General features: G+C 39.2%; 1 protein-coding gene across 4 annotated transcripts in view; it reads left to right on the forward strand.

The window, feature by feature from the left end:
- Positions 1–7,621: 7,621 nt before the first annotated feature.
- Positions 7,622–27,840, forward strand: part of clstn1 (calsyntenin 1) — a 41,738-nt gene continuing 21,519 nt past the window's right edge. For 2 of the 4 annotated variants that reach the window (XM_044122820.1, XM_044122838.1), the window contains exons 1-2: positions 7,646–7,912; positions 23,929–24,051. In XM_044122820.1, the coding sequence (XP_043978755.1) occupies positions 7,831–7,912; positions 23,929–24,051 (205 nt within the window). In that variant the 5' untranslated portion in view covers positions 7,646–7,830. Of the gene's footprint in view, positions 7,913–23,928; positions 24,052–27,173; positions 27,204–27,840 lie in introns of all 4 variants that reach the window. The other 2 variants (XM_044122811.1, XM_044122830.1) reach the window with 2 other exon arrangements.

Raw genomic sequence — 27,840 nt, forward strand, 5'->3', positions numbered from 1 at the left:
AGTTGTAGTGTTTGTATATATATATATATATATATATATATATAATATATATATATATATATATATATATATCTATATATATATATATATATATATATATATATATATATATATATATATATATATTCTCCCTACCTGTCTCAAACTAAATAACCACTATCCAAACTCTGCTATCCAAACTATCAAAACTCTATCCACTCTCTCAACAGACCGCAACTACTTCTACAACAACCCACATTTTGAATGGAGCCTGTGGGGTTTATAAAGCTGTCAAACATGCGACAAAATCTGAGCCATTTCCCGAAGCAGTCACGTGGTACAGCCGGGCAGCGAGGCTTCGGACGTCATCGTTTTCGGCTCCTCCCCTAAATGAAGCAAGCCTCGATACGCGCTTTACGGAAACGCCCCCTCCATTACTCGACACAGGCCTCGAAGCCTCAGCTCATCACGTAACATCACTACTGACCGGTTTTCTTTTGTAAATTTAACCACTAGCCGTGCATTCAATGAGGATCCGGTAGTTTTGTCTGCCTTAAACTAGCATAATATGAAAAAAGCACTCACTAGTAGGCTAAGAATATTTATTGTTTAGTGCTGCAGGACCAATTGCTAGCATATCCTTACTGGTATAGTGACCTGTTCCTTGTAGACAATTGTAGGCGTAGTTGAAAGATGAGCTTCAGTGCTCACTGTTCAGATTTTTAATGGGGTGTGGTCTGGCTGTAAGTCAAGAGCCTTCCCAAACTGTTAGGGGGAAACAATAGATGTACTGAAAGCTGGGTGCAGTTTCTGAGTTTGTTATGGACATTGGTTCGATCCTTGGAGGATGAGGCTTGGCTTTCTAGGATCTGTGTGTTTGTACCTTCTTAAATAGAATTGGAGATCAGAGCTGAACTTCTATTAAATGACTGGGCTGCTAGTACCTGATTATAGCACCAATAATTGCCCCATTATGGAAAATTACCAATCAAAGACAACCCATGATTTAAGTGTGATTCCCAGACGGGCTGAAAATAAGTGGGAATCCCCCAAAAGGAGGGCTGGGGTCAGGAAGGCCTGGAGGTGTCTGCATCACATCAGGGAAGCCAAGCCCTCCTACTTATCAAATAAATTTAATCAACAGAGAGCACAGTGAGCCATTCAGGATAATCACTTATTGCATTACTGGCCTTTTAACTTGGACAAGATTCTGACTTTTGTGTGTGGGGTGAGGAGGAAAAGCACAAGCTCAACAAAATCTGTAATGAATAAAGGTAATTAACCAAACGGATGCATCGGGAGCAGCTTGCACAGTGCTGATGAGTTGGTTCTACAGAGCTCAGCTGCAAACTTTATCTTCAGCTGCATAAAAGTCCTCTGAAACACAAACAGCAGACTGACTGTGTGCGTTTAGTTGCTCTCTGTCTGGGGTAGTGACCCGATGAAGTACTTATCACTAATTTCAGTTAATAGCTGGGTAACAGCTTAATTATGAACAGCTTGAAAGAAAACAGGGAAAAGGAACCAGTGCTGTGGTATCACCAGTCTGACTAGAGACCCTCTGATATACATGTGATTAACTTTAATAATCACAATATCCTGTCCCAAGAACATATTTCAGCAAATCAGCGGCTGGAAGAGGGGAATATTTCTGCTCTAAGTAAATCTAAACATTGATAAGCGAGTGGGTAAAAGTGATTTAAAGTGGTTTTTTTTGTTTGTTTGTTTTAAATCCCTTCATTTCCATATGACCCACTTACCATGAGCCTCAGTTAAGGGTAATGAAGGAGCAAACTACTGACTTCCTCCTGTCTGGACATCAGGTTTTCCTGCACAAGAAAGACCGGGATCACAGATTTTAATCACAGACATGTCTCAGCTGGGGGTCTGTTATGGTGGGTGGGCTGCGCGTCTTGTTTCTACATCTGTTATTAAATCCATCCACTGTGGGGGTGAACACATGCTAATTATGAGCTTGCACCAAATAATAGAGATCAAATTTACTGAAAGGTTTGTTGAGTGATTACACGTTAGGTTTAGAACCAGTCCTTTATCATCTTTGCATGTATCAAGCTAATTCTCATCATAACATGTTGCTACCACAGTTTCACATAATATCTATTTTTATGCACATTTTAACAAAAATTCTGCCAGTCTGGAACTAAAGCATAAAGAATTTAGTGATGCTTTGAAAGCCTTAGCACAATGCCATATTGGTGTTTTTGAACAGATTTACATTATTTTAGCTCCCTTTAATACTGGCTGGTATTCATTCCTTTTGAATTTTTTGAATCATTCTCTGGCTTCATTACTTGACATTTTCTGGTGTGTAACAGAGTTGTTTTCCATGGGATGCTTTAGAAGTAAATTCATACCCTCCTGGAGAAACTTTCCTTCACCATTTCGATTTGACAGCCTTCCATTTAGTCTAGTCATATTTCTGTTTGATCAGGAGTGATTATCACTTGTGTGTGAGTCGAGTGATCTGTAAAAGCATCAGAACCTGAATAAATTGGAAAAAGGTGTTTTCCAACGTTTTCAGAAAATACTACACATTCATCATACTACTATTTTGACTTTTTATCTACATACTTCATGAAAATACTTAACTACTAAGAAAGCTAAACCTACACCAACTTGCACATGGGCTTTATGGGTAAAAAGTGGAAATACAAAGTGACAATGGGTACAAAATTGAAGAATCAACTTGCAATAATATCAGTATTTATGTGGCATAGTGGTTTAGCAACGCTCCAGTTCAAATTTGGGGTAGTAAAGCTATGAATATCCTCAAAAGTTAAAGAGCTTCTTTGCTATAAAGCTATCTTTGGTACATTGAAAACACTGGTGTACAGATATGCAGTTGCTCCCACCCACTAATTTACATTTGAACAATCCCGACGACGTTACGAAGTCCAACTTGTCTAATTTCATCAGCTGCTGTGGACGAGGCGTTTAATTTTCTCTGCTCATAATGTGAGACTCCAGGGAGCCAGGAGGACCTGCCCTTCACTGATGACTGATTGGACATATTGTGACAGCCATGACAGTCCCCCCCTCCCCAAATACTCTGAGGCAATAAAGCCAAGGAGGTGAGAGCATGTCGCCAGCCTGACCCGCAGTGTGAACCCTCCCAACAGCGTGTCAGAGGTGACCTTCTGTGGGGTTCAAGGGCCAAGCTCCTAAAAACAATAACATCAAACTCGTGGCAACCCATACACACACACACACTCCTCCGAGCAACCTGATGCCCATCTGGAAACACACTCAAAAGCGCAAGCGAGAAGAGATGTTCTGTTGAGATAAACTATAAAAGCGAAGTGAATCAAAATGCTTAACGTCATATTCCAGACTTTAGTACACTTCATGTTTTAGTTCTTCTGAGGGGAAGATACATTTCGTTTCCTTTTGGCATGAAACATTTAAAGTATATGGCGCTTTAGCAGATATTCTTACCCACTTGAAACTGTCATCTAATACAGTAAAGTTAGTGGTATTGTGTTTTCACACTTATGAGATGTGATTTCATTTGATAAAATACATTTTCTGTAAAAAAAAAAAAAAAAAAAGGGGAGAAAAAATCTATTTACCTTGTCTAAATGATAAAACGTGCATTCAATTTGTACAAAAATAAGGGCTTTAAACATCTTTTCACAGTACAGAGAGAATGCATCGGCAATCATGGCAATCCCAAACAGTGGGGCCATTAGCCAAGTGTGCGAGATGTTCTGGAGGAAGTAACACTGTTGTGATTATTCGTTGATGTCTCACACCTTTCCACCAAGCCTTTTTACTGCTCAGCATTGTTCCCCAAAGGCACGACAATGGCCACTATCTGTTCCCTGGAGTGCCAGACATCTGTGAGAGAAAGAAATGTTCGCTTTCCCTCCATCACTTCATTTGTTGCCAAGCTGGGAACAAATAAAGCACTGTTCTTCAATTCTGCTGCTGCTCTGAAGTCAATAGACTCTCCTTGTTTATAGACTCATCACTTAATTGTGGTCATTCTCCGCTGTTTACTTGTGATGATTGCAGCTGTCAGGCCAGTGGCGAGAGAACATTCGCTTCTAGACACTTCCAAGGGTTATAAAGGTTACCTCTATGTTATTTCAAATTGTTATTGTTTTCCAGTTGAGGTAAATGAACAAAGGGATGCTTTACACTGTTACAAATGAAGGATGCGCGAAATAAATTAGCTTAAATTCACAACAGGACTTTCCTCATGATGTTGTTTTTAAGTGGCTTTCTGAGGTATGATAGCCTCAAACAAAGCTACTCAAGCATAAGTGGAATGTACGCTAACATTGCTCAGTGTGATGCAGATTTAGAAATGTATGTGCCGAAGTAACTCTGTGATTACTTGGCATCTTCTCCTTAGGGGTGCTGTCTGTTTTGAAGGGTGTTGATTAGAAACTAGCTCCCAATTTGCAATTCAGGAAGATGCTATTCTCACTTTGGTATGCATGTGTTGTAGCTGTGTTACAGTGGGAAGGATTGTTGGAAATTATCTTCCACTTTAGGACAAGTCGTTTATTTCTTTATTTATTTGTTGTTGTTTTTACGTATCCTTTATAGTTTCAGCTTCCATCTTTCCTGTATGGCTCTACAGGGATTCTGGAAATGAAATGCCACAATAGAGATAGATGTTGCTTCTGCTTTTTTTGTCACATTTACATGTTGCAGATCATTAAACACATTTTCATATCAGACAGATGTGGTTTGGGTGAATACTAAATTTGTTTCTTAATGGTTTATTAAGAAAAGATCACAAAGTAACAGGTCAGCATTTCCAGATGTCAGGGATTCTCACTGTGCTCCCTGCAGACAAAGCAGGTGCATAATGACATCTTCAGCTCCAAATTACAGTTGCACTTTATATCTTTCAGTTACATCCAAAATTACAGAAAGTGACTAGATTTAAAATGCAGCTGTTACCTGACCCTCCTCCACTGCAGAACGCGCTTTAATGCAGTCAGTATCACAATCACTGGATCGGATTGGAGGAGGCGTTGGGCCCCGGCCCTTGGTCTCAGTTTAGCCGTCTGTGCTAAAGAGGCTGCATGCTCCCACAATAACACCGCTGACGTCACTGGCCAACATCGGACTTGTGATGCCTTCAAGCTCGAATGTCAAGCTCGGAATTTGGGTTGCGTGTTTATTTAGCTTTAAGTGAATAGAACTGACAAAATCAGACAAGTGGATTGTTTTTGATCTGCAGTTGGGGAAACAGACGAAACCCATGAAAATGTAAGGATAAAAGAATAAACAAATCTTATATCGCGAATCGTCTGTGAAACACAAGTTAATGTTTAAAGTTTACTGAACATGGGTTTCAGTATTGTCAGTTTAAGTTGACACTTTGATACATATTTTCAATTTCCCAGGCAAACTTTGGTAAAAATATAAACTGTGTCCTGGAATTGCCTTTCTGTATATATATATATATATATATATATATATATATAGATAGATAGATAGATAGATAGATAGATAGATAGATAGATAGATCTAAAACAAATAAGTGGATGATGGTCAATGTTATTCCAGGTCCATTCAGCATATGTGAATGATTGTGGACTCATAGGAGAAACTAATAGTGCATGGAGCAAAACATTAATTAATAAAGAATCTGTCAAACACAAACAACACATGAGGAGTATTGTTGTGAGTGAAGTACCTTTATTAAAGTTGAGTTTATTCACGTTTAAGCTATAATATTTTCAATTTAAATATAATTCATGAGTTTATGCATCAGTAACATGATTTCAGCTAATAACAAAGGACTAGAGAACTTTTCTGATCCAAACAGACAAGAGGAAGTTTCTTCATCTGCACCTTTGCGTCATAGGTTTTACTGAATGTTGCATCATCACACAATCTGTCAGACAGACAGATGACAGCTGGTAGTTTTCTCAGTCATTTCAGTAAACATCTGGAAGAAAACATGCTCGGGAACCTGCATTCTTTTGACCATGGAAATTTCTGTTAGAGCGACTGTGTAAACATTACAGGGACCTCAACAGATTCCCTTTAGGTTGTTACATTTGTTTAAAACAATAATAAATAATTATCACTGCATGAGAAATAAAAAACCCGCATTAAAGCATTGTCAGCTGGCTTGAAACAGCTTGAGGTGAAAATGTGTGACCCTTTACTAAAATTTCCTGTTGACATGATATAATGAGATGACATTGTTTTAGGGATAAGACAATTAGTTAAAAAAATTTTTTATGAGATCCAAGGCCCTTATGCTGTTGTTTGAAAGACAAATAAGAACAATCCCACTGAGCTGAAACACACATTTTACTGTGGATGTTTGATAATAAAAGCTCAGGAAGGATGTATCAATTCATTTCACATTTGTTAGACATATAACCACCCAAAATGCTGACCTTTCACAAATCCCTCACACAGTTATAACAGAATAAAACTTCCACTTCACTTGTTACAGTTTGATATGGAAATGTGTCACCTTTGACAGTTTTTTCTTTAAGTTGTCAGCTTTGCTGATTTTTTTGGGGGGGTGATTTTTTGGTCTTTTTATATCTTGTTATTCAGTTCTCATCTCATTTAATTTATTTTCTAGTTGTTTCTTCCTCTTGTGTTACATTTTACCTTTCTGTTTTCTCTGCTATCACACTTTAGTAACTCAGTATGGGAAACTTGGTTACGCCCAATGAAAGAATTAATTAATCTATTTAGCCAGTTAGTGATTTATCATTTTAAACAGTTTTGAAGTCATTTACTGTATCTGTAGATTTACCTTCTGTAATCCACTGATAAAATTTTAAGCCCTTACATAGGCTACATTCTTCTGTCTCTGATTTTTTATCTTGTTAATGTCTTTGTGGAAAAAGAAACCATTGCATCATGAATTTCTTCTTTCTTACAGATCACAGAAAAACAATTAGTGTAGTTAAATTAAATATGTTTGTATGTACAGTTTAATAAATGTTGTTGGTTTAATAACTGATACAGTTGCCAACCCTCACTCTTCAGGAATGGACCTCAGCATTTTTCTCTTTATATTTGAAGTTTTTGATTTTACACCATGGAACTAGGTTTTCTACTTTGCGGCAGGTCAATGATGGCAACGTTAAAATGGATAAGAAAAAGCCAAATGAAGGCCACTGACACTCAAAAATCATCCATTGTGGCTGATTCGAGATAATTATGCTGAGGCCAAAATTCCTCCAGTCACCTTAAAGAGTCATTGCCAATATTGTGACTAATGCTTTTAATTCGTTTTTTAAATGATTAATATTAAACTGTTTGATGATCCACACACTGGAAGGTGACAAAAAAGCAACAACTGGAGAAATTTATTGTATATTTTCTTTTCTTTACTCAAAAAACTCTAAACAAATTTTCAATTTTACATTTAAAGTCAATGATTTTCATTGGTTATGTGCTTCAGTTTTTGTGGAATCAGTAAAACTACGTAAAATTCAGACCCATTTTCTAGGAAAAGACATTTTGAAAACTATTTATTACTGTAAGTCTTTATTTATATTACATATTTCCTCTACTTACTTGTGTAACATTTTGATGTTCAATTAAACTATAGCCACTCTCTAACGATTATGTAAACTGTGGTGACTAGTTTGTGCGGACACGTCCGCGTGATTTCCGACAGTCCGAGAACGCAGCCGGCAGAAAACTGCGAGAGAATCAGTGATTGAAGAGAGAGCAGAGCGGCGGTAGCGACGACGGCCATCTTAGAGCTACCGTGGTAACCGACACTCATCTCCTGGATTTTATTTTTTCTATTCAGTATAAACGCTACAGCCTGACTGACGAGGACCGAAAAAGGCTGTGTTTGACTTCCCCGCGGCTGAACTCAAAGTCAGGATGCGGTTCCGAGGGAATAAACAATTTGCATCCGCAGTCGGACTGGTCCTCGGACTAATATGCGCGGTGGAGGCAGCTAAAGGTAAACTAAGCTGGGATTTTTCTGAGCCCGTTGCGTCTCTGTGTGTCTGTGTCTGTGTGAGCCTCTGACAGGCTCGCTTCTGCTTGGGACTGGAGGCTGGCGGCTCCCCGGAGCCTTCTGGTTCCGTTCTGGAGCCGTGAAGGTGAACTTGCGGAGGTATAGCCGGGCTGACGGATGCCCGACCACTAACCTGCTCAGGGATGGTGGGTCCAGTGTGGAGCCGCAGCGGATGAATGTGGCCGGTGGCAAGTGCATCCCGCGATGATAATAGACCAGCACAAACTCCAACACCAATAACGTTCATTATTATGAGTTTGTGACATTTAATCTTAAATCTAATCAGATAAAATAAAACGTACAAGACGACCCCTTTATGTCATCTCAATCTATTTCTATTTTTGGGTTGCTTCGTTCTCTCTGTTTTTAAAATGAAGAATAAAACAAGCCTCACCCTCTCTGCAGAGTTTATAAATTATTATTAATCCCTTATTGCAGGTACTGCATGTACTCCGCTTAATTTTTGTATATATATATATATATATATATATATATATATATATATATATAGATAGATAGATAGATAGATAGATAGATAGATAGATAGATAGATAGATAGATAGATAGATAAAACAGAGTTTTTATTTTATTTGCAGCATTCATTTAGTATGACATGTTTGTGTTTCCAGTGTGTGGCCAAATGATTGGGTTGTGGTCCCATCGCGATGCGTGTTGTTGTTGGGTCCGCCACGCACTGCAGATCTTATTCACATGTCCTTGTTTTTGTCTGTGGATGTAAATATTTATGAGCCGAGGGGCTCCAGCAGAAAGACCTGCGCCTACTTATGAGCAGAAACTGTACAAAGTCGAAGTGCTGCTGCTCCCTTCTTTTGCAGCATGCCTTTATTTGCTGCAGGGAGGTCCTCCTCCCTCCTTTCCCTCCCTGTTCCTCCCTTCTCAGAGATAACCCCCCCTCCACCTCCACTGCATGAATTTATAGACTGTTTTTATCCTTAAACTCAATGCACTGGATCTCCAGAGCGAGCTTCCTGATCCAGGGTGTGTGAGAGGCAGGTGTGTATGTTAGTCACTGGACGTTATCAGCAAGCCTGGGCAGCTACCCATTGTTAGGGCTGAAAATATTGTGGGAAAACTTGATTGTGCAAATTTGGAAATTGGGTGTGAACTGGAGGAAATGATCCCTGAAAAGAAGGCCGTTCAAACAAGAGACATAAGGAGCTTCCTTTTATTTATTTATTTTTTTTTAAAAACATACACGTATGTTCGAGCAATTTGCAGACATTGAATCATTAGCGGTGATTCAGTGTTGATTATATTGTTTGATCTCCCTTTCCTGGGTTTCCATAATTCAGAGTGATGTCAGCCCGCCCGGGGAATACCGTCTTGTTTTACAAGTTTCATATCTTGCACTTAGTTGGACTTTGAATTCAGGTCAACTACGAGCAGGGAAGATTTAAATACAAATAATATTTTCTGTCACTTATCATTTATTTTCAAGAAAGGGAGACCAATCGATTGAATTCAGATTTGGTGCGAAAAAAATCTTAAGATTTTATTTTTCAGCTGTATTAGGGCCACCATACTGCCTGTGACAACCACAGCGAAACAATGGTAGATATGTTTTACATGTGTTCCAAAGCACCTTTGGAACCAATTGTCAGATTGATTTCCAGTCGCATTTAACCCCAATTTCACTCTGTGCTGGAGAAATGTGTTGTGCGGTTGAACCGGTTATGACAGCAAATTAAACTCTCGCTGTTATGTGATTAACCTGTTTGTTATCCTGCCAAATTTCTTCAGCCGCAAATCCATTGTTCAAGCTAATGATACTTTTCATAGAATCACCAAGTTCCTGAACAATCTGGAATGGAGTTGAACATTTGTAGTCTGGTTAAATGACCTAAAGCAGAGAATAATGTTTGAATTTATAGATTTTACTTCTTATCTCGACATCTAAAAGATAAAATTCAGAACCTTATGAAATGTGAGGTGCATTTGCATTAATTTACAGTCAAATAATGTGTTTCATCTGCAACTAGCCATGTTAAAACTTGTGTTTTTGTCCTACTTTTATCATTTTGGGATTATTACTGACAGAAGATGACAAATCCACCTTCACTTCCACTGCTCTTCTGACTGTGAATGTCAGGTTGGGAAAAGGTCGTTGGTTCACACATTAATAAAATAATGTCTATTTTCATTACACACTCATGAATACAACGTGACGACACTTTGAAGAAAATACCAAACTGAATGGCTAAACTCAAAGGTAGCCATTAAGGGAGTGCTTTATCCATGCCTATTTAACTTTTTTTTCTTTCTTTTTTCCAGTTTCCATGTGAAATAGCTGAAAATGCTCAGCAGTAACTTTGTCATCCATCAAAAGGCCAAGAACACCGACAAATACTTAGTGCTGTGCAAAACGTGCCAGCATCCCAGTTTGTGTGTACAAAGTGCACCTGCTGCCTTCCCCTGCTCTTATCAGGAAAGAAAACCTGTGGAGGGCTTATCTTTTATTAACCAAAGGTTACCTGCCTATTTTGTGCGCCGCCTCATGGCTTGTTGTCCATCTATTTTTAATTATTATTTTTTTATTACCAGCCATCTGGCAGCGAGATGAAGAAGCCAAAAACTCCCGAGGGTTTGTTTCCCTTGTGGTTCTTGGTCTTGAAAGCTTGTTAAGAACTGATTGGATGCCAGCTCTATATGAAACAGATTGAGCTAAAGGTTCAGTTCACATGTTTTGGTAAACATCAGTTTGTATTTAGAGTGTATGAATCATTTCATCGCCATCAAGAAAATGCCAAGAGTGCAAATGAATTTGTCTCATACTGTGCTGGTCAAAGTGTTCAAACTACCGTTCCCTGCTACACCGGAGACACTTCCGGTCATTAAAGTGCTTCTTCCTTGTTTTCCAGAAGCCACCCATGTCATTTATTTCTTTTTCTGTACCCACGAGCAGCTGCTGGGTTTGTCCACCATGTTCTCGACTCAAACGTTAGGTCTGCTGCAATGCCTGGGCTTCTTCTGTGCAAACAATCGGACAAAGGGAACACTGGCTGCTGGGAAGTTTCGTGGCTCATTCATCACTGAATTAAGTTAATTCCAGTCAAACAAATTGGATGCCCTGCTTTGTGAGGCGTTAACATATGGGTTCTCCTCACACGGCTGAAGCTTATTAAAAACTCAAGTCAGATGCATTAATGTTCTTTCCAAGCCTCAACATGTGGGGTTTATTTAATCTTCATAGAATTCATTAATAAAACTAAGTATATACTTCACTGCTTTATCAAAAATCGGCCAATGCTCCCTTGACTTTCTTTGGTTATTTTGACATTTGGCATGTTGAAGATTGAAAAAAAAACTAACAATCTTTCAAATTAAGTGCTTCACCACACCCTACAATTTTTGGTTTTGATGTACTTTCAGAAACGGTTTTATTTCAATAAAAGGTTTGAAAATGCAAACAATATAATTTTTTCCCCAGAGATCGGACTCTGAAGAAAACCACAAATAACCATCGGCCATAGAAAACTGAATCGGTGCTTCTCGGTAGATAACAATAAAGCTGAACCTTAATATTTCATATAAGTATATATTAAACCAGGGTTTAATATATAAACCTGGCGGGCCACCAGGCTTTACTTGTACCCCCACCAGGTTTTTTTTGGGGTTTTTTTGGTTTTTTTTTTATGTTTGCATTTTTAAGACTTTATGGTCAACTTAAAAAAAATAAATAAATTAACTCAAAAACACGACAGGCTGCTGGATGAATGACTGCTGAGCTCCTAACTATCGGGCTTGGCAAGTTTTCTGAGGGAAACCTTGTTTAACTTTTACCAGTCTTTTTCATACACTGATAATAAATCAGCTGGAAAATCCCAGAAAGAAATTATAGATATATATATATAAAACTCCACAGACCTGAACAACCCCTTCAGAAGTGAAGGGAGCTCAGGTTTCTTATGTGTTGCAGAAAGCCGTCACTTAAGCCCCGTTTAAGCCTCGAAGCTATTGCTGATCTGTAAGTCATCGTTCCGTGTTGTGGCGATTAGGAATTGCATGAATACACACGGCTGACAATGGCCGCATTGTTCGCCCTTCTCATGCCACTCCAGTGACAATGTTGTGAGCTGTTATTCTTCATCAGTTTACATACTTGTTTTTCCTCTAAAATGACAATGTTAAATGTCAAGAGGATAATGGTTAAAGGGTTAAGGTATCTCCCTGAAGAACAGGTCTGCTAACATTAATGTAAGCCAAATGAGGGAAATTGTCGTTTTTAAGAAAGGCATCATCGACAAAAGCTTGAACTTAGGAAAGTTTGAAATATTTTGAAGCAGTGGGAATTTTTTTGTAATTAGATCTTAAGTCAATGCAGTGGATTCATTTTATTTTACTTTTAATAACAGCCCGTGTCTACGTTGCATTTCTAGCAAAAACACACTCTTTGCAAAACTCAACCATCTCAGGAGGTCGGGGTGGGGGGCGAAGTCAAATGGAGTTCAGGAAGAAAACTGCACACAAAGCCGAATAACAGGTTTAAACTCAGGACCTTTTTCTGCGCTTTTTTGACTAAGCCGGTAGCAAAAATAATTGTATTTAAGAGGATGATAAAATGCTGCTGAGGACAGCTGATAGAATGACTGCCTGCTAGTCTGTAGCTACATTCAAATGAAATTAAAGGATCTTTGATTGGTTGTTTCAATAAGACCCTGTTAAATTTAGATGTATGCTTGTTCTGAATTTTATCCCAAATTGTGCCTGAAAAGTTGATCATGAATGTGTCATAAATTTGGTTGAGAGCTGGTAAAAACAATCATTGTTTCCCCCTCTTTTTTTTTTTTTTTTTTTTAGTTTATTTACCAGCAGACACTGTTCTTCACATGTCAGGTCTAACATGTTTTCCAGCAGCGTTTTCTCTCAGTGAAAGGCTTCCAGGGCTGGACTCTTGACTGGGCAGCATGTAACAGTGTGGTCACTGTTTGAGAGATCACAACTCAAGCCCCTCAAGAATGTGCGTATTAGATAATCCCCCAAGTGCTAAGATGCAAAGGCATTTTGATTTGCTAACTTGCCTGTGGGTCTGAGACCGCTGGATTCTTATTATTTGGGTCGGCGGTGACTTTCCGCTGGTTGGTGCCTTTACAAGCTGAATGGGGGCGGTGAACTGTTAAGAAAGGGTCATTTAGTTGTGAATATTAAGTTGGCCGGATGACTAGGAAGTTGTCAGTCACCAAGAAAAGCAGAATACCTTTAGTTTATTGCCTAGTTATGCTTGTGGGAAAACATCAATGTGGAGGTGAAAAGTTTGGCGTGACTGATTTTTAATTTCAATGACAAAAATAGTTTAAAGCAGAAATATAGCTTTTTTTGGTAAATTCTTGCACTTAAAATTGAATTTCTAACTAAGAAATAAGGGCTGCACAGTGGCGCAGTTGGTAACACTGTTGCCTTGCAGCAAGAAGGTCCTGGGTTCGATTCCCGGCCCGGGGTCTTTCTGCATGGAGTTTACATGTTCTCCCTGTGCATGGTGGGTTCTCTCCGGGTTCTCCGGCTTCCTCCCACAGTCCAAAAACATGACTGTCAGGTTAACTGGTCTCTCTAAATTCTCCTTAGGTGTGAGTGTGTGTGTGAGTGTGTGTGTGAATGGTTGTGTGTCCTGTATGTCTCTGTGTTGCCCTGCAACAGACTGGCGACCTGTCCAGGGTGAACCCGCCTCTCGCCCGGAACATAGCTGGAGATAAACACCAGCAACCCTCCAGACCCCATTAGGGACAAGGGTGAACAGAAAATGGATGGATGGATGGACTCATAATTAAATACTGATATGTACATGTAAATTGTCCAGGACAAGTCTGGAATTTGATTTCAGTATTTTTCAGGTCTGGCTAAGTATGGAAAAAAAAAATGCGAGTGGAAGAACAATTATATTTCCACACTTGATTCACAATTCCATTGTGAAAATCTTCCTTCCTTCTTTCCTTTCTTTCTTCCTTCTTCTGTTCTTACCTTCCTTTGCTTCTTTATTCATCCCTTTTGCCCTTCCTTCCTTGAGTCATTTATGTCCTTCCTTCCTTCCTTTCTTTCTTTCTTTCTTTCTTTCTTCCTTCCTTCCTTCCTTCCTTCCCTCTTTCCTTCCTTGAGTCATCCCTTTGAGAATTGAGTCATCCCTTTGAGAAGATGTTTAAGAAGTCGTGTGTAACCAAATTCCCGATTGTACATCTTCTCTTTATGATTGCCTTTCTCCCTGGAGTCCTGTTGTTTCCAGGGGAAAGAAAAGAGCCACAGCAGAGCTATTCACACTGGGGCGTATCACATCCACATTCAGGTTCCATGGGAAACAGGTAACCAGAGATCCCGTCGCCTGCTGCAGGGCCGCTACACTCCAGCAGCTGTATAGAGCTTCATCGTCTCTCTCTTCCTCACTGCTGCTGTTGTGCAGCTCACACAGAGAGCTGGTTGAGTTACGTTTAAGGTTGCATTGTTTCCAAACCCCCCGCCACCCATCAGCCCCCCTCTTCAGAAGAGCTCTGCGGTCATCCAGGGCGTGCTCCCGCCGTTGGGCGGCTGTGACTGCACAGAGGACAAACAAATGCCGTTGCCTGGCAGGGGAACTGAGAAGCTTTCCTGTCTGAGTTGTATGTTTTGGGACTGTGGGCCCCTGAGGCCCCAGACCTTCCTTTATGGCTTCTTGGGCCTCTGAGAACAGTCCCAGGTCTGTGATGGAAGCGCCTCGCGACGGTGAACTCAGGAACCTGCAAGGCAAGACAAACAGAGAAGTGTGCTCGCCGTTTGAGACCGAGAGCAGATTGTTCATTGATTATTCCTCATCCACTTCTCAGCATAATTGTAGTTTTTCAGTAATTAGGATTTGCATGCACTGCATACCTTCACCTTTTTGGCTGCAGTGTCTATTCGTCTTTGCTGACTAAGAAAAAGGCCGAGAGGTGTATTTGACACTGCCAAAAGGCAGTGTTTGTCTCTGTGTTGCCCTGCGCTGTTTTTTTCTGGTTTTTTTGTTGAAAGTACAGTTGTTTTCTAAAGCCTTTCTCCTGGTTATCAGTGTTCTTGAATCCTTAGAATATTTTTTTACTTTTTATTTTCCAGCAAAAATGTCCCAGACTCTCTCGGGAAGCACTTCAAAGTCTGGCGTTTCTGTCTGAGCGCAGATAAACCCTTCCTCTTGAGTGTGCTGCTCCAGCTAATAAGACAAGTATGAACAACCAGGCAACAGACGGGCTTTATTTAGCCTCAAACAAAGAGACTGTCGGTCTACTCCAGAGAGCGTGCTGCCTTCAGTTAAGAATTTATAATTCTTCGTATTTATTAGCAATGCAGGTGATCAAACATGTACTTAAAAATAAAAACACTGAAACTGATGCAAGCTATTCAGTAGGCTAGTTATTGTTTCTTTTTTAGGTATCTGTAGGGACACAAATTCTTCTATAGAGAAATATACCCAGTTGTGACATGCTTCTTTAGCACACCAATCACCAACTGCACACACATTTTCAAATTTATTGATATTTATTGATACTTTTATTGGATAACCAGTGGAGAAAATAATAAAACTAGCATCTTTGACAATATGGACGATTGGAATTTATTTTAACAATAAATCAAAATTTTTGTCACGATAACACATTTATCACAATACATGATGAACAGTACAATAAATGCCCATCCCTACTATAGAAAACTTTGTAAAATGATTCACACTCCTTTCAATGTTGGTAATTTTCCCCATCCCTTTGTTATCCTCTGCTTCTAATTGAGATTAATCACCATTCTGACCCTGCTGGTGAAACATGGTGGTGGCAGCATCACCTTGCAGCGACGCTCTTCCCCAACAAGTCAGGGTTTGCTCATACGCATTTCTATCCGTGTCTTCTTTTTAATAATAGTTTAAGATAGAACTAAATCTGTTATGATCAGCACAAACAAATATTTAGTCCATCCCTCAAATCATTGTCTCAATCCTATTATGTTTTGCGTTCTGGCTTTACTTGTGATGCGATTAGAGAAGATGATTTTCCGGCTGCTGCCATAACTACTGGTGCTTGGTTTATGAAGCGGAGCTCCACACCGCAGCGCGGCCGCAACACGTGACTGCGCCATCATTATTACACAACAAGCCCTTTGAGGTTTGCTTGTATTATAAACCCTCATCTGATAATCACAGGCCGCTGCTACAATGTAGAGAGCTTTGTTATTCCTCTTGAGCAAACAGCAGCCTGTGGCCAGACGTATATGATGTACTTCCTTAATCAGGACGGGTATTCGGGGCTCGCGCGGCTAATGGATCTGTGAAAAACCTTTGGCAAATGCTCCAGATCAAGCCATGGTTAATTGTCTCTTAGGGAAAGAGTCTTAGATTTTCTGCCACATGTTATCAGAGCTGCAGTTGCTGTTTAATGATTTTTTTTAGTTTCCTCCACGTCACAGAGACGCGCTGTCTGGAACAGCGATGTGGTGGGGGACTATTGAATCTCAGGATTACCAAGAGCCATTGTGTCTGTCCCGTTCTCCCAGGAAGTGTTTCACACGGTTTATAGGTCAAATTGTATAGGTCGGGGTTCAGTCTTTGTGTCCATGTGAATGTTTGTTACATTACTTCATTCACTGGGTTTGCCAAGCCTAGCAGTTGTACTTGTTTTGTTTTTTGTTTTTCTTAAATATAGTATTAAAGAAAGTGTCATAGCTTTAAACAGAGCTTTTTAAAGTTAGTCTCATACCAACATAGAAAAACAGCCTTTTATTATCGTAGTAAAATCGAACTGTTGTCGAGTATTTTCTTTTTAAATGTTTCTTATTTAGATGTGAAGAATGCAGAATGCTTTGGAGCCTCTCAAAATCTATAATGTTGTGTCAGGAAAAGTAAGGATTATTGAAATGTAGATGTGCTGAAGATTTAGATGAATGTTCTTTCAGACAAAAATAGAACACCAAGATTTGCAGCGTTGTGATTGCAACAACCATCATAACTGCATTTTTATTACTTTGGCCTCATTTAGTCGTATTTCCCAGCTGAAATGTTTCGTCATTTATTCTAAGAAATAATTAGAGCTCCAATAGTAAGACTTCAGTACTTACAAACTAATTTGTGTGCAATTTGCAATAATTCAGTCCGTTAGTCTTTGAATCCTTATATAGCACCTTCTTAACATTCACGCAGATCAAGATGCTTCACACAATCAAACTCTAGCAAAGTTGCATAAAATATGCAGATTTACTTATTTATTGTTGGTCTTGGGGGTAATTAATCTTACTGTGAAATCCAGCGCAGGATATTTTTCTCATTAGACCTTTTAAAGAAAAGTTTCAATAATCGGTGATTAAATCCAATAAACATTGATGGCAGTTAAACAAATTGCACTCAAGGTTTTTCTTATAGAGACAATCATTTCTGAAATAAAGGGATTACAGTGGATCGGCGGTGTTTGGAAAGGTCTGGGATCCGCATATACTTGAGACCCCCTCCTCAAACTCTTATAGCAGCTAATTTTTGTAGTTCAAAGACCAAATATACATTAATATACATTAATAGACACATTTTAGAACTACCACTGAAGCTAATGTCAAACTTTAGCACTTATGTTCTCAACCTTCTTCTATTATTTTCTCATTAAGCTCAAAAAGTAGAGCAGATAACTGGTTAACATATTTACAGACCAAGAAAAAAGTCAAACTTTTCAGTTTTGATTCATTTATTGAACATAAATATCCTAACGCTGTTCTAAGTGAGCTGCCAATCATTGCTCAGAGCCAATTATGGAAAACTTGGCAGCTTTTGAGCTTTGGCTGATTGATTAGAGCATCAATAATTTCTTCAATCTGGAGAGACTCAGATGAAAAAGACAGCGATTAAAAAAGTTTATTGACATTCATGAATTAAAGTTCTTTGGCGCTCGGGCCCCGGCTGAGGACACCGAGCTGTGAATTGCCATAAGCTCGGATGAGCATTCCCGATGCTGTTTAGGAATGTCGTTCCCCGGGACCCGACACTGGTGGTGGAGGTCGGTGAAGGATGCGAGCCGGAAGAGCCGGGAGAGTGGAGGTGAAGGGGTGGATGTGGGTTGAGTGCAGCTGGAAAGCGGAAGATGCCATGGGTCTTATCAACGGGGGGCTTCGTCTGTGATTGGTCGTGACGTAGCTTGGTCTGGCGTTGATAGGTCGTTGATGATGAGCGGGACGCGCCGATTGGATCATGCAGGTGGGGCTAGAGAGTCTTCCAGTTTGAATGTGAGCCTAGGCTTCATAATAATATTCAAAGAAACTACATTTCTCAAGTTACGTAATGTATAGCAGGAATCTCATAAAAATTTGCTCTTTTATGAGAGGAAGGACCCTGTCCAGGTGTGCAGAGCGGGTCTCTAAATGGTTTGGAACTACTGGTCAAAAGCAACCACTTTATTCTACTGTTTATCCATACGTCTTCTCTCCAAAACATTTTTAGCCTCCAAAATGTAATGTTTATTATTTTCCTGTGCTTTCACATGCTTGTTTTGTTATGAAACTGCATCTCCCCACATGTGCACAATAAAACCTTGGCAGGGGGCTCTACTGTTTTGTTTGCCGGTTCTTGTTCGACCTTTGGAGTGAATGAAGTGGCATTCCTTCACAGGATTAAATGTTATTGGCTTTGTTTGCTGTAACAGGATTGCATAGGACTCTGTTGCTGGGATCGGAGGATGCTCAGCAGTCCACCATCTGTGCTCATACAGTCACAGCTTGAGATGTGAATTTTAACTCTCCTCAAGTTTTTATACTTTTCTAGTATGTACGGTGTACTGATGTACCCAGTACACTAGTGTCTGGTGTACTGGTTCAATGTTCTGGTAAATTCACCTTACCTGGATGTGTGGATATCAGAGATGTTTCTCCTCTCTGACCCACAGAGTCCAAGCTTAAGCTTTTCTATTACTTTGCTCTGCATTAATACTATTAATACTTTGGCTCTTGTATTTCAGTAGCAGTTTCATAATCTTTACTTATCTGCTATTAAGGGGAATGAGGCTTTTTCTGAATGTTCCTTACCTTTAACGTTTGTTCAACGGAATTGCCTTGAAGGCATTGTTCACTTTGTTTATATCCACAAAGTGTTTTGTGGCAAATATAACTACAGAAGACTCTCAGGCTTGCACGTTTTCCTCATATTTTACTTAAATATATTCCCTAAAAGCAGAATCTTCATATACCATGTTTGGCACCTGAAGTCAGTTGAACATGGAACAGAGGAAAAAAATAAATACCGACCCACTTATTAAATAGTCCTTTTATTTGTTGGCTGTCTCTGCTTTAGTTTTTCAACATTTACCCTTTTAATAATTCCTGGACTGAAAAGTGATGGCATGGCCTGATAACAGAAATCAGAAATAAATGTTGATTTTAGCACACATTAAATAAAAGAAGTAGAGTACCTAGAGTACCTAGTTTTTTTTTTCATGGATTCCAAATTTCTCTTATAGCACCAAAACACATGTAAACCAATTTCTGTAAACTTTGTTTCGATATGATATTTAAATATAGTAAGCATTCATCATAAAATAAATTATGTGTTGCAGGCTTTTTGAAAGTGATAGTGGGAAAGTGGTAGTAGTTTTAAAGCAAGCAGAAAATTAGAGAGTTGTATTATTGCTACTTATGAATCTTAATCTGTCCCTAAATTCACCAAAATTACAAAATTATTCCATCTGTCTGTCCGTCCGTCCATTTGTTACCGCATGTTTGTTAAGTCTCCATCAATCATTGGGTGTCATCAAATTGTAGAATAGTTCTTTAAACAGAAAGTTTTTAGTTTGGCGCTTTTTTGAAGACCTTAACACATCCCAGGATTTCCATCATTTATCATTTGTCTAAATTTTCAGATTTTGCTGATGACAGTATGATTGCGTTGCATTGAGTTTTTAAGCTTAATTTCTGAGCATGGAAATCCTCTAATTGAAATTTAATTCCCTCCCAGAGTGCATTGCTTCAAAACCACTTCCTCTAATCTTACTCCTTTATGACTCCTAATGATTTCCCTCCTTGTACAACTATTCTCTCCCCTTTTTCTTGCATACAATAACATAAATAGGATTTGAATGAACCAGATTAATGTGTTGCATCTTTGTTTTCATGTGTGAGCAGTAATAACACAAACAAACGTTATCTCTCTCTGGTGGGGGCTTGCAGGGAGGGGAGATGAAGCCGTCTTGTCAAAGGGGCTTTGTTGGTAATTTCACAACAATGACTTTCATGCTTTAAAAGAAATGTTATGCAATTCTTGCTGCATGTGTAAGAATCAGACAGACTTGAATTTAACCAGCAATGCACAGCGGCATTGTAGCGGAGCTTTTGAGTTTGCCATTGGTTGTGTGGGTTTGCCTCTTTTGTTTTCACGCTGACACTTGCTTGCATTCTTCCACAGTTTGCCATCTGTGAATGTATCTGGACCGACTCTTGTTTCAGTGGATCTGGGCTGCCAATCTGGGTCGCCATTGTTGGGAGCAAGTCACGTGTGTCAGGCTTTTGGCTTGTCTTGCAGAGCAAACTTGATGGTCTTTGAGTTTCCCTTATTTAGGAGCCTCTCTTCAAGCCATGTCTGTCCGTCCATCCGTCATACTGCAAGTCCTGCTTATCTTGTTTCCCCGCCCCCTCTGTATCAGATTGAAATACTTTACTAAATTACCCAGTAACACTCTTTCCTGGTTCACCGAACCTTGGCGATGACAGCCATGACACGAGCGGCTCTTGGTCGAGCAACAGGCCCACATGTGACCCAGCTCAGCGTAACTGTGACAATGTGGAAGCTAAAGCTGATTATTGCGGCAGTCTGTCCCAGCGGCCCGCCTAAAGAGATCCACTTCACTTCAGGTCACGAGTCACTTAGCGAAGCCATTTATTGGGCTGGGTCATTTCCAAATCACTCATAAGCACATCGAGGTTTTCATATCGAGCGCCGCTTTTGGAGGATGGGATTTATCCGGGCATGCCGAAAAATAAAGTCATTTTGTTTTGGTTTGACTGGTAGAGTCTTTCAGAAGTCTTTCTTTTGCATAGTTTGTCCATTTGAGTCACTAATATTTATTGCAGGAGTTTTAATTTTATGATGTATAAAAACATGTTGTAATAAAGATACTTGCTGGTGGCAGTAGCTTTAAAAATCACTTTCCTTCACTGAGGCCTTCATAATACTATTTAACTGTCAATTGTAGAGGTTGCAAATCTATTCAAGCAGGTTGTAATTACTTTTTACTGATTGTGCAATCAGCGATGAGTACTCTACATCATGTGATGATACAATAGTAGCCGATCCAAGTATTGCAGAGGAATATTTAGTCTCGTCTTTAAACATGTGGATCATTTGAATTGTTGGTTTTAGACTCTAGCATTTTAAGTCTCAAGCATTTTAAGTATGAAACTTAAAAAGCTTTTTTATCTTGCAGAGTGTTTGTTTTAGTGAGTTTAATGCTTAAAAAAAAAGAGAAAACGCCAAACTCAGCTTTTGTGCTAGCAGAATGGGGATAACAAATCCAGCCCTTTTTTTTATATGTCTGCATTAACTCATACGTATATAAGTTTAATGTTTCACACTCCCAAAAGCAAAAGGCTTGAGTTAATTTGTTTAGTCTGACAGCCTCAGTAAGCCGGTTATTTGACCTGCTGCTTTGTTTCTGCTAATGAATGAAACTCAAAAGGTATAATAATTAATGTTTAAAATCTTTACAGCTTATTTGTTTATTTTTTTTCTACAGACATTACCGGTATTTGAAACGAGGCTTTCAGCAGCTTGCTTTGATTCCGTTTTCAAACGGAAAAAAATTGTGATGATTGATGCGCCACTCATTTAGTAGAGCTCAATAGTTTAATTGTGATTTTCCTAAAAATTGTGAATTAAAAAAAGAGAATAATTAAAAAAAAAAGAGTGCCTTGCAGTGGGACCTTGAAAACACATTTAATTCTGTCACTTAATCAAAAATAATGAACTTCTGGAGACATTTTAACTTCAGATGGATTATGTCACGGTGCAGCATCCCACGTAACATTTGGCAACATTCTGCTGCGGTCGATCATTTCCTGCCATTGATTGTGTAGATTATTGTTGCTGTCTATCTGGTGCATGCATGGATGGTTGAGTCAGACTGAATCATTTGTATGGGACATTGTATGCTGCATTAATTGGATAGGCAGAGTGAGCATTCATTTGTGGCTTAAAAATCAATAAGGACATTTTTTATTTTTTTTTTATGTGCCTGAACTGTCATTAAAAAGTTTTATTCCAAAGAGCGAAGGAGGTGTCATTCCTCATAGAAGCTTTCGCTGAGATGATGTTGATCTGTATGTATAAAAAAGAAAAATATTTTCTTTCTAGCTTTTATTTGTTGGTAAAGAAATGGTTTGTTTAGTTAAATCAAACAGAGATAAGCTTAAAAATTCTTATTTTTAACAACATTGTTAAAATGTTTAAAACATTTACTATTTATTTGTTTATTTATTTGATTTGTGACATAGGGCTACAAAGTTTGCAAAAACAAGTTTGCAAACTGAAAAGTCTGCATATACTGCTAACAAGCTTTGCAAAGTGGAACACTGACATGATACCAGCTCCTGTTTTGATATGCCTCGTTGATCATGCGATCAGTGAATTCGGTCCAGAAAAAGTTTGCAGAAATAGTATTTCATCTACTTTGGAAACCGTTATTCTTTGTGTTCAGAGTTACAGCAACATGCTGTACTCAGTTCTGTCTTACATGCCTGAGTAAACTCGCATCAGTGAGCTGCAGCAGCCAACAAGGCCTGGTTTTTTGTTGTTTTTTTTCCACTGTGAAGGTTAAATTAAAACATTAAAGCGCCTCAATTTTTCCCCTGATTTGGTCAACCTCAGAAATATTACAAGTTTGCACATTTTTCAGTGGATTCCATTTTATTTCTCAAATTCTGCAATTGCGTTCATGTCTTCTGCATCACGGTGAATAAAGTATGGAAAAATGTTTGCACTTACAGACATTCAAAAACGATTCATACACCCATCCATTGGTTTGTTTATCCATCCATTCGTCCGTCTGTCCACCCAGTAGTTTTTGTAGGTTCTATATTTAAAGCCCAGCTACTGTTTTCTTGCAAACAATTTCTTGTCGTCTTTAACCTTTTTTTTTTTTATTAGAAAATGTGGTAGAAATATGAATATAAAAAAGTCTTCATAAGCCACACAATATATACATTATTCAACAACAGTGTCATAAATGCATGTTCTCCTAATGTGGTGCAGCCTGGTTTAGCTCAGTCATTATATCTCTGCTCCTCAGTCGGTTGTCACCAAGTGTTAGCGTCACGTCTGCAGATCAGTAGCACTTTAACGCCATTGTTCCCTCTCGTGGCGGAGGCAGGGCATATTGACTGTAAGAGAGCTGCCTTCCTCCTGTTTTCTTATCCCAAATATGTCACTCACTGCAGCTTTTCCTGCTGAGTCCCGTCTGCAGCTGGGAGGCTTCCTATGCAGACGAGTGGACAGAACCCCAAACCTGACCTTGTCGTTGTCATCTACTTGTTTGGTCTGTTGCAGCTAACTAAACGAAAATAGTGAATATGTCTTTTGAATGTTAAATATGTGGAGGGGGGGGGGAAAAAACCCTCTCAGTTGCTATTATCTTGAAACAATCTGGTCTCCTTTCTGGAGGTTGGAAGGTAATACGGAAGAGGGTAGATGTAACACAGAAAGTGATTTAATTCTTCTGCAGCGATGCTCGCGCCCGCTCCTCATCGGCTCTCTGGTTTCTGCTGCAGATTGTCTCTCCACTTCTAAAAATAACATTAAAAGCATCCCTAACCTCATTAAAAATGCATCCACGCCGCATGGGGGGGATGGGCGAGATAAAAGTCATTCCAGCATAGGAAGAAACTTGTTAAAAAAAATAAAATAAAAAATTCTGAATATGTCCACTACCGCCGAGACAAAGCTGTGATCAGCTTATCATCTGTCGTCGCTGATGTTTTCTCTCTCTGCTTCCTCACAGTCAATAAGCACAAGCCGTGGATCGAGACGACGTACCATGGGATTGTGACGGAGAACGATGACAAAGTCATTCTGGACCCCCCTCTAATTGCGCTGGACAAAGACGCTCCTTTACGCTACGCAGGTGAGAGAGAAAGCTTAACGCTGCTGCCGCTCGTTCGCCAGCTCATGGCCAACCCTGCTGTTGAGATCACCTTCAGGTCATCAAATGAAAGAGAAAGCAGTATTACTGTGTGACTCACAGATGTAGATAGTTGATATATATTATTAAAGGCCGATGATGAATTATTCATTTGTCAAATTCATTATTTCTTCCCAAATAAGATAGAAAGGCAGCTGTTCTTAACACGGAAGTAGAGCCTCTGATCTATTCTGAGCGCCAGGCTTTGAAATCACAAATGCATCATGGTTAATGTATGAAGGTCTTCCATCCTGCTGCGCGTTTTAGTAAGTTTTAATTTTTCCCGTGATGAATGAATATAAAGATAAACTATTTTGTTTTTATTTTTGTTTTTATTTTTTTAAACATTTAAAACCGCGGCTGACTCAGCATGAGGAGGTCAGGAACCGTTAAATCTTACCTTGTTGCTTTAATTATGGTTTCCTTCTCTGCGGTGGTACACACATGTGACTCAACCATAAGATTTTTATGACTTGCCTTTAATACCGATGGACATCTGGCTGCCATACCGCAAGATTGTCCCTTTTGATTTATCAGATCAAAATTGTTTTTTAAGTTTTTGGGTTTTTTTTTTTTTTTTTCTTTAATTCTTCCCAGAGGGGAGCCACAATTTATGAGTTTAATGTTATGAGAAAAGCATTTTCTCCCGGTGTCTTTAATCACATCACCATTGACTTTTGGTCGGGCATTAAATCAGCAGATGAGTTGCACGGTCTTTTATCTGCTTTATTGCTCCTCATGTGATCATTTTAATCCAGGATTACTCATCTTGAAACCCCGGGAGGCTTCAGCGTCCACATTTTCAACCAAAACAGACGACATAAGCGAAGAGGAAGGTGACGGCCCCGCTAAGGCGGACCTCCGCGCCGTTACTGTTTTTAACGATAAGCCTGCAAAAACAAGAATAAAACCCTTCATTCTCTGCATGATGATTGTCTCCCTTCGCAGCAAATTAATGCTGAATACACAGCTTGGTGTGCCCACCTCTTTCAACGGGGGCTCCCCTTTTGATGAGCGGCGTTTATGAACGGACTGTGTGTCCCTGTGAACTGTCTCTGTCTCTCTCTGCCTCTTTGGAGGCAGAGCGAGCAGTCGGGCTTCACGTGGCAGCAGGGATGATCTGCTCCATCACGCCAGATTCCCTCCATCTGTGCCAACTAAGAGGGTTCCCCGTTAAGCCGACCCACAGGGCGCCCAGAGGCCCAATCAAATACACGCCTTTAAGTCAGATCAGAGTGAATAACTTCATGTTTGCAGTAGGAGAGTTGCGGTTTAAGTTAGCATGTGCCTTTTAAAAGTATTCGTAGCCCTTGAGTTTTTTCCATACTTAAATTTAATTTACTGGGATTTAATGTGATAGAAGGATGCAAAAAAAGTGCATGATTGTGTAGCAGAAAGTAAAGCTTTTTACATTTTTCCACAGATACAAATCTGAAAAGTTTGCTTTATTTAAGATCCACATTTAGCAACAGCAGTCCTGGCGCTATTTTTCTTCCTCATGATTTACTTCAATAAAATAATTTCTAAAGGTAACATAAAAATCAAACAACATGGGAGAATAAATATATTTCCCGGTCAGCTGTAGTATCATTCAGTTTATAACTTGGAATTTACATTGTTTGCAGTTTACTAGAATATTGTTTCATCTCTGCTGTAAGTTTTCTTTACTATTATAAAATATAACATCGGTAGGGATTACATTTTAGAGTTGCACAGCACAGAGCAGCACGCTTCTCTTCTGAACATCAGTTCTAACTTTTTGGAAAAACACATCTTTTGTTTGTAGCATGCCTAGTTAAATATAAATGTGTATTTTGGCTACTGAATATATTTTGGAATAAAATCACAGGTGTTCTAGTATGAACAATATTTCTGAAAACAGAAGTGGGAGCCCAGCAGACAAGGTCAGGGGTATTTGTGAAGGAGTTTAAAGCAGCAAGTTTCAAAACAATTAGTCCAAGGCAAGCTTACTGTTCAATGCATCCACCATGAATGAAAGGTATTTGGAACAGTTGCAATATTGCAATATATTAAAATTACTCCCCCCCCCCCCAAAAAAAAAAAAAAAAAAAAGCAGAGAGGCCCTCAGTAATGCAGCAGAAGCTGCAAAGTTTCAAATCTGTTGACAAGAGAACTGTTGGTTGTGGCCTCCACAAATCTGCCTGACAAGAAAGAATCCATTGTTGGAAAAAAGATACGAGAAGTCCAGTTTGCAGCTACGCAGAGGATGTAGCAAACATGTGGCAGAAGGTTCTCAGATCAGATGAGATCAGAATTTAAATCAAGAAACCCAGGAATTGCTTTTTTGTTTGTTTGTTTGTTTGTTTTTCAACTTGACAGTTTTGTTCAGCTTTGTCTGTCGTATAAAACCCAATAAAAAACATTTAAGTTTGTGCATCATAATCAAGTGTTGGAAGTATGGTAGCAAACACAAGGCTAATGGATGACTGTGCTATTAACCCAAAAAAGAAACACAAATCACGAATAATTACTCTCTAGACCTGCCAATTCAATTCCCGAGAATTAGGTAAGGATGCGTTTCCAAATTAACTTTTAGTGAACATAAAAGCTGACACCGTCCTTCGCCTTAGTAACGTATTTATTTAGCATTTGCGAATAAATTTTAAGTTTGAGATAACGCCGGATAAAATATGGCTTCCCTGATCCCTGCTTCTGAAGCAAACGAAGAAATCCCTGAAGAGAACTTATGGAGGCCTTCACAGAAGCCTCCAGGTAGTTTGTATGAAATGTTGCTTATAACATGGCAAAACTCATCTGTAAACAAGGTCAATGACTCACCCAAAGCCTGAGGGTGTGACCATACAGTCTCTGGAAAGTGGGATTCTTATCTGTAACCTTATTGTCATCTCCAGGGAAAAAAATCAAAACTTCTTATGTGCTTTTAAAATTAACTTATTTTTTAATTCGGAGAGAGCCTTCTCCTTATCGTGATCTTTTCTGATGTTGGTTGTGTTAGTGTACAGCTCAAGAATGTCTCTTCTTTTCCTCAACGTGTCTTCTAACTTTCTTCCTATCTGGGTTTATCTCCTCTCCCCTCCATGTAGAGAGTTTTGAGGTGACCCTCACCAAAGAAGGTGATCGTGGGCTTTTTGTTCTTCTGCCTTGTGCTTATTTTTTATTTCAATTTTTATTTTTTTTTTACGATTAACCCACTAACATAAAAAAGCAGCATCCACACGTTTTACACAGAAACTCCTATCATGCTCTGTAATTGACCTCCTCGTTTGTTTTTCGCTGGTTCTTTCCCCCCCTCTCCCCTCCTCACCTTGACTTTTTTTTTTTTTAAAGAGCTGAAACAACTGGATGAAAAGTGTGATGTGGGGACCGACTGCTCTTAGAAATATCTGTGCATGAGACATCCATTGCAGTTTGCAGACCCTAACAGTGTATCAGCTGTCACCTCCAAAACAAAAACAAAAAAAAACACCTTTGAAAACAGGAGTTCTCTTGTCTTTTTGGTGCCATTTTGTCCAGCAAGTTCAATTAAAATAACCTTGGCAGCTTTTAAAATGTCTATTAATGAACCAAAGCTAAAATCCCACAGCTGAATTTGACTCCAATAAAAGATAAAAATACACACGCGCTCATCATTGGGCTTTTCCTCTTACAAGTATTTGAGAGTAACTCCTGCAGATTTCTGTGAATTTGCTGAGATTGTTAACCGATGCAAACTCTCTCTCTCTCTCTCTTCGCTGCAAAGCTTCTGTATTT

The sequence above is a fragment of the Gambusia affinis genome, linkage group LG01 (genome assembly GCF_019740435.1).
Source record: "Gambusia affinis linkage group LG01, SWU_Gaff_1.0, whole genome shotgun sequence".
NCBI lineage: Eukaryota > Metazoa > Chordata > Actinopteri > Cyprinodontiformes > Poeciliidae > Gambusia > Gambusia affinis.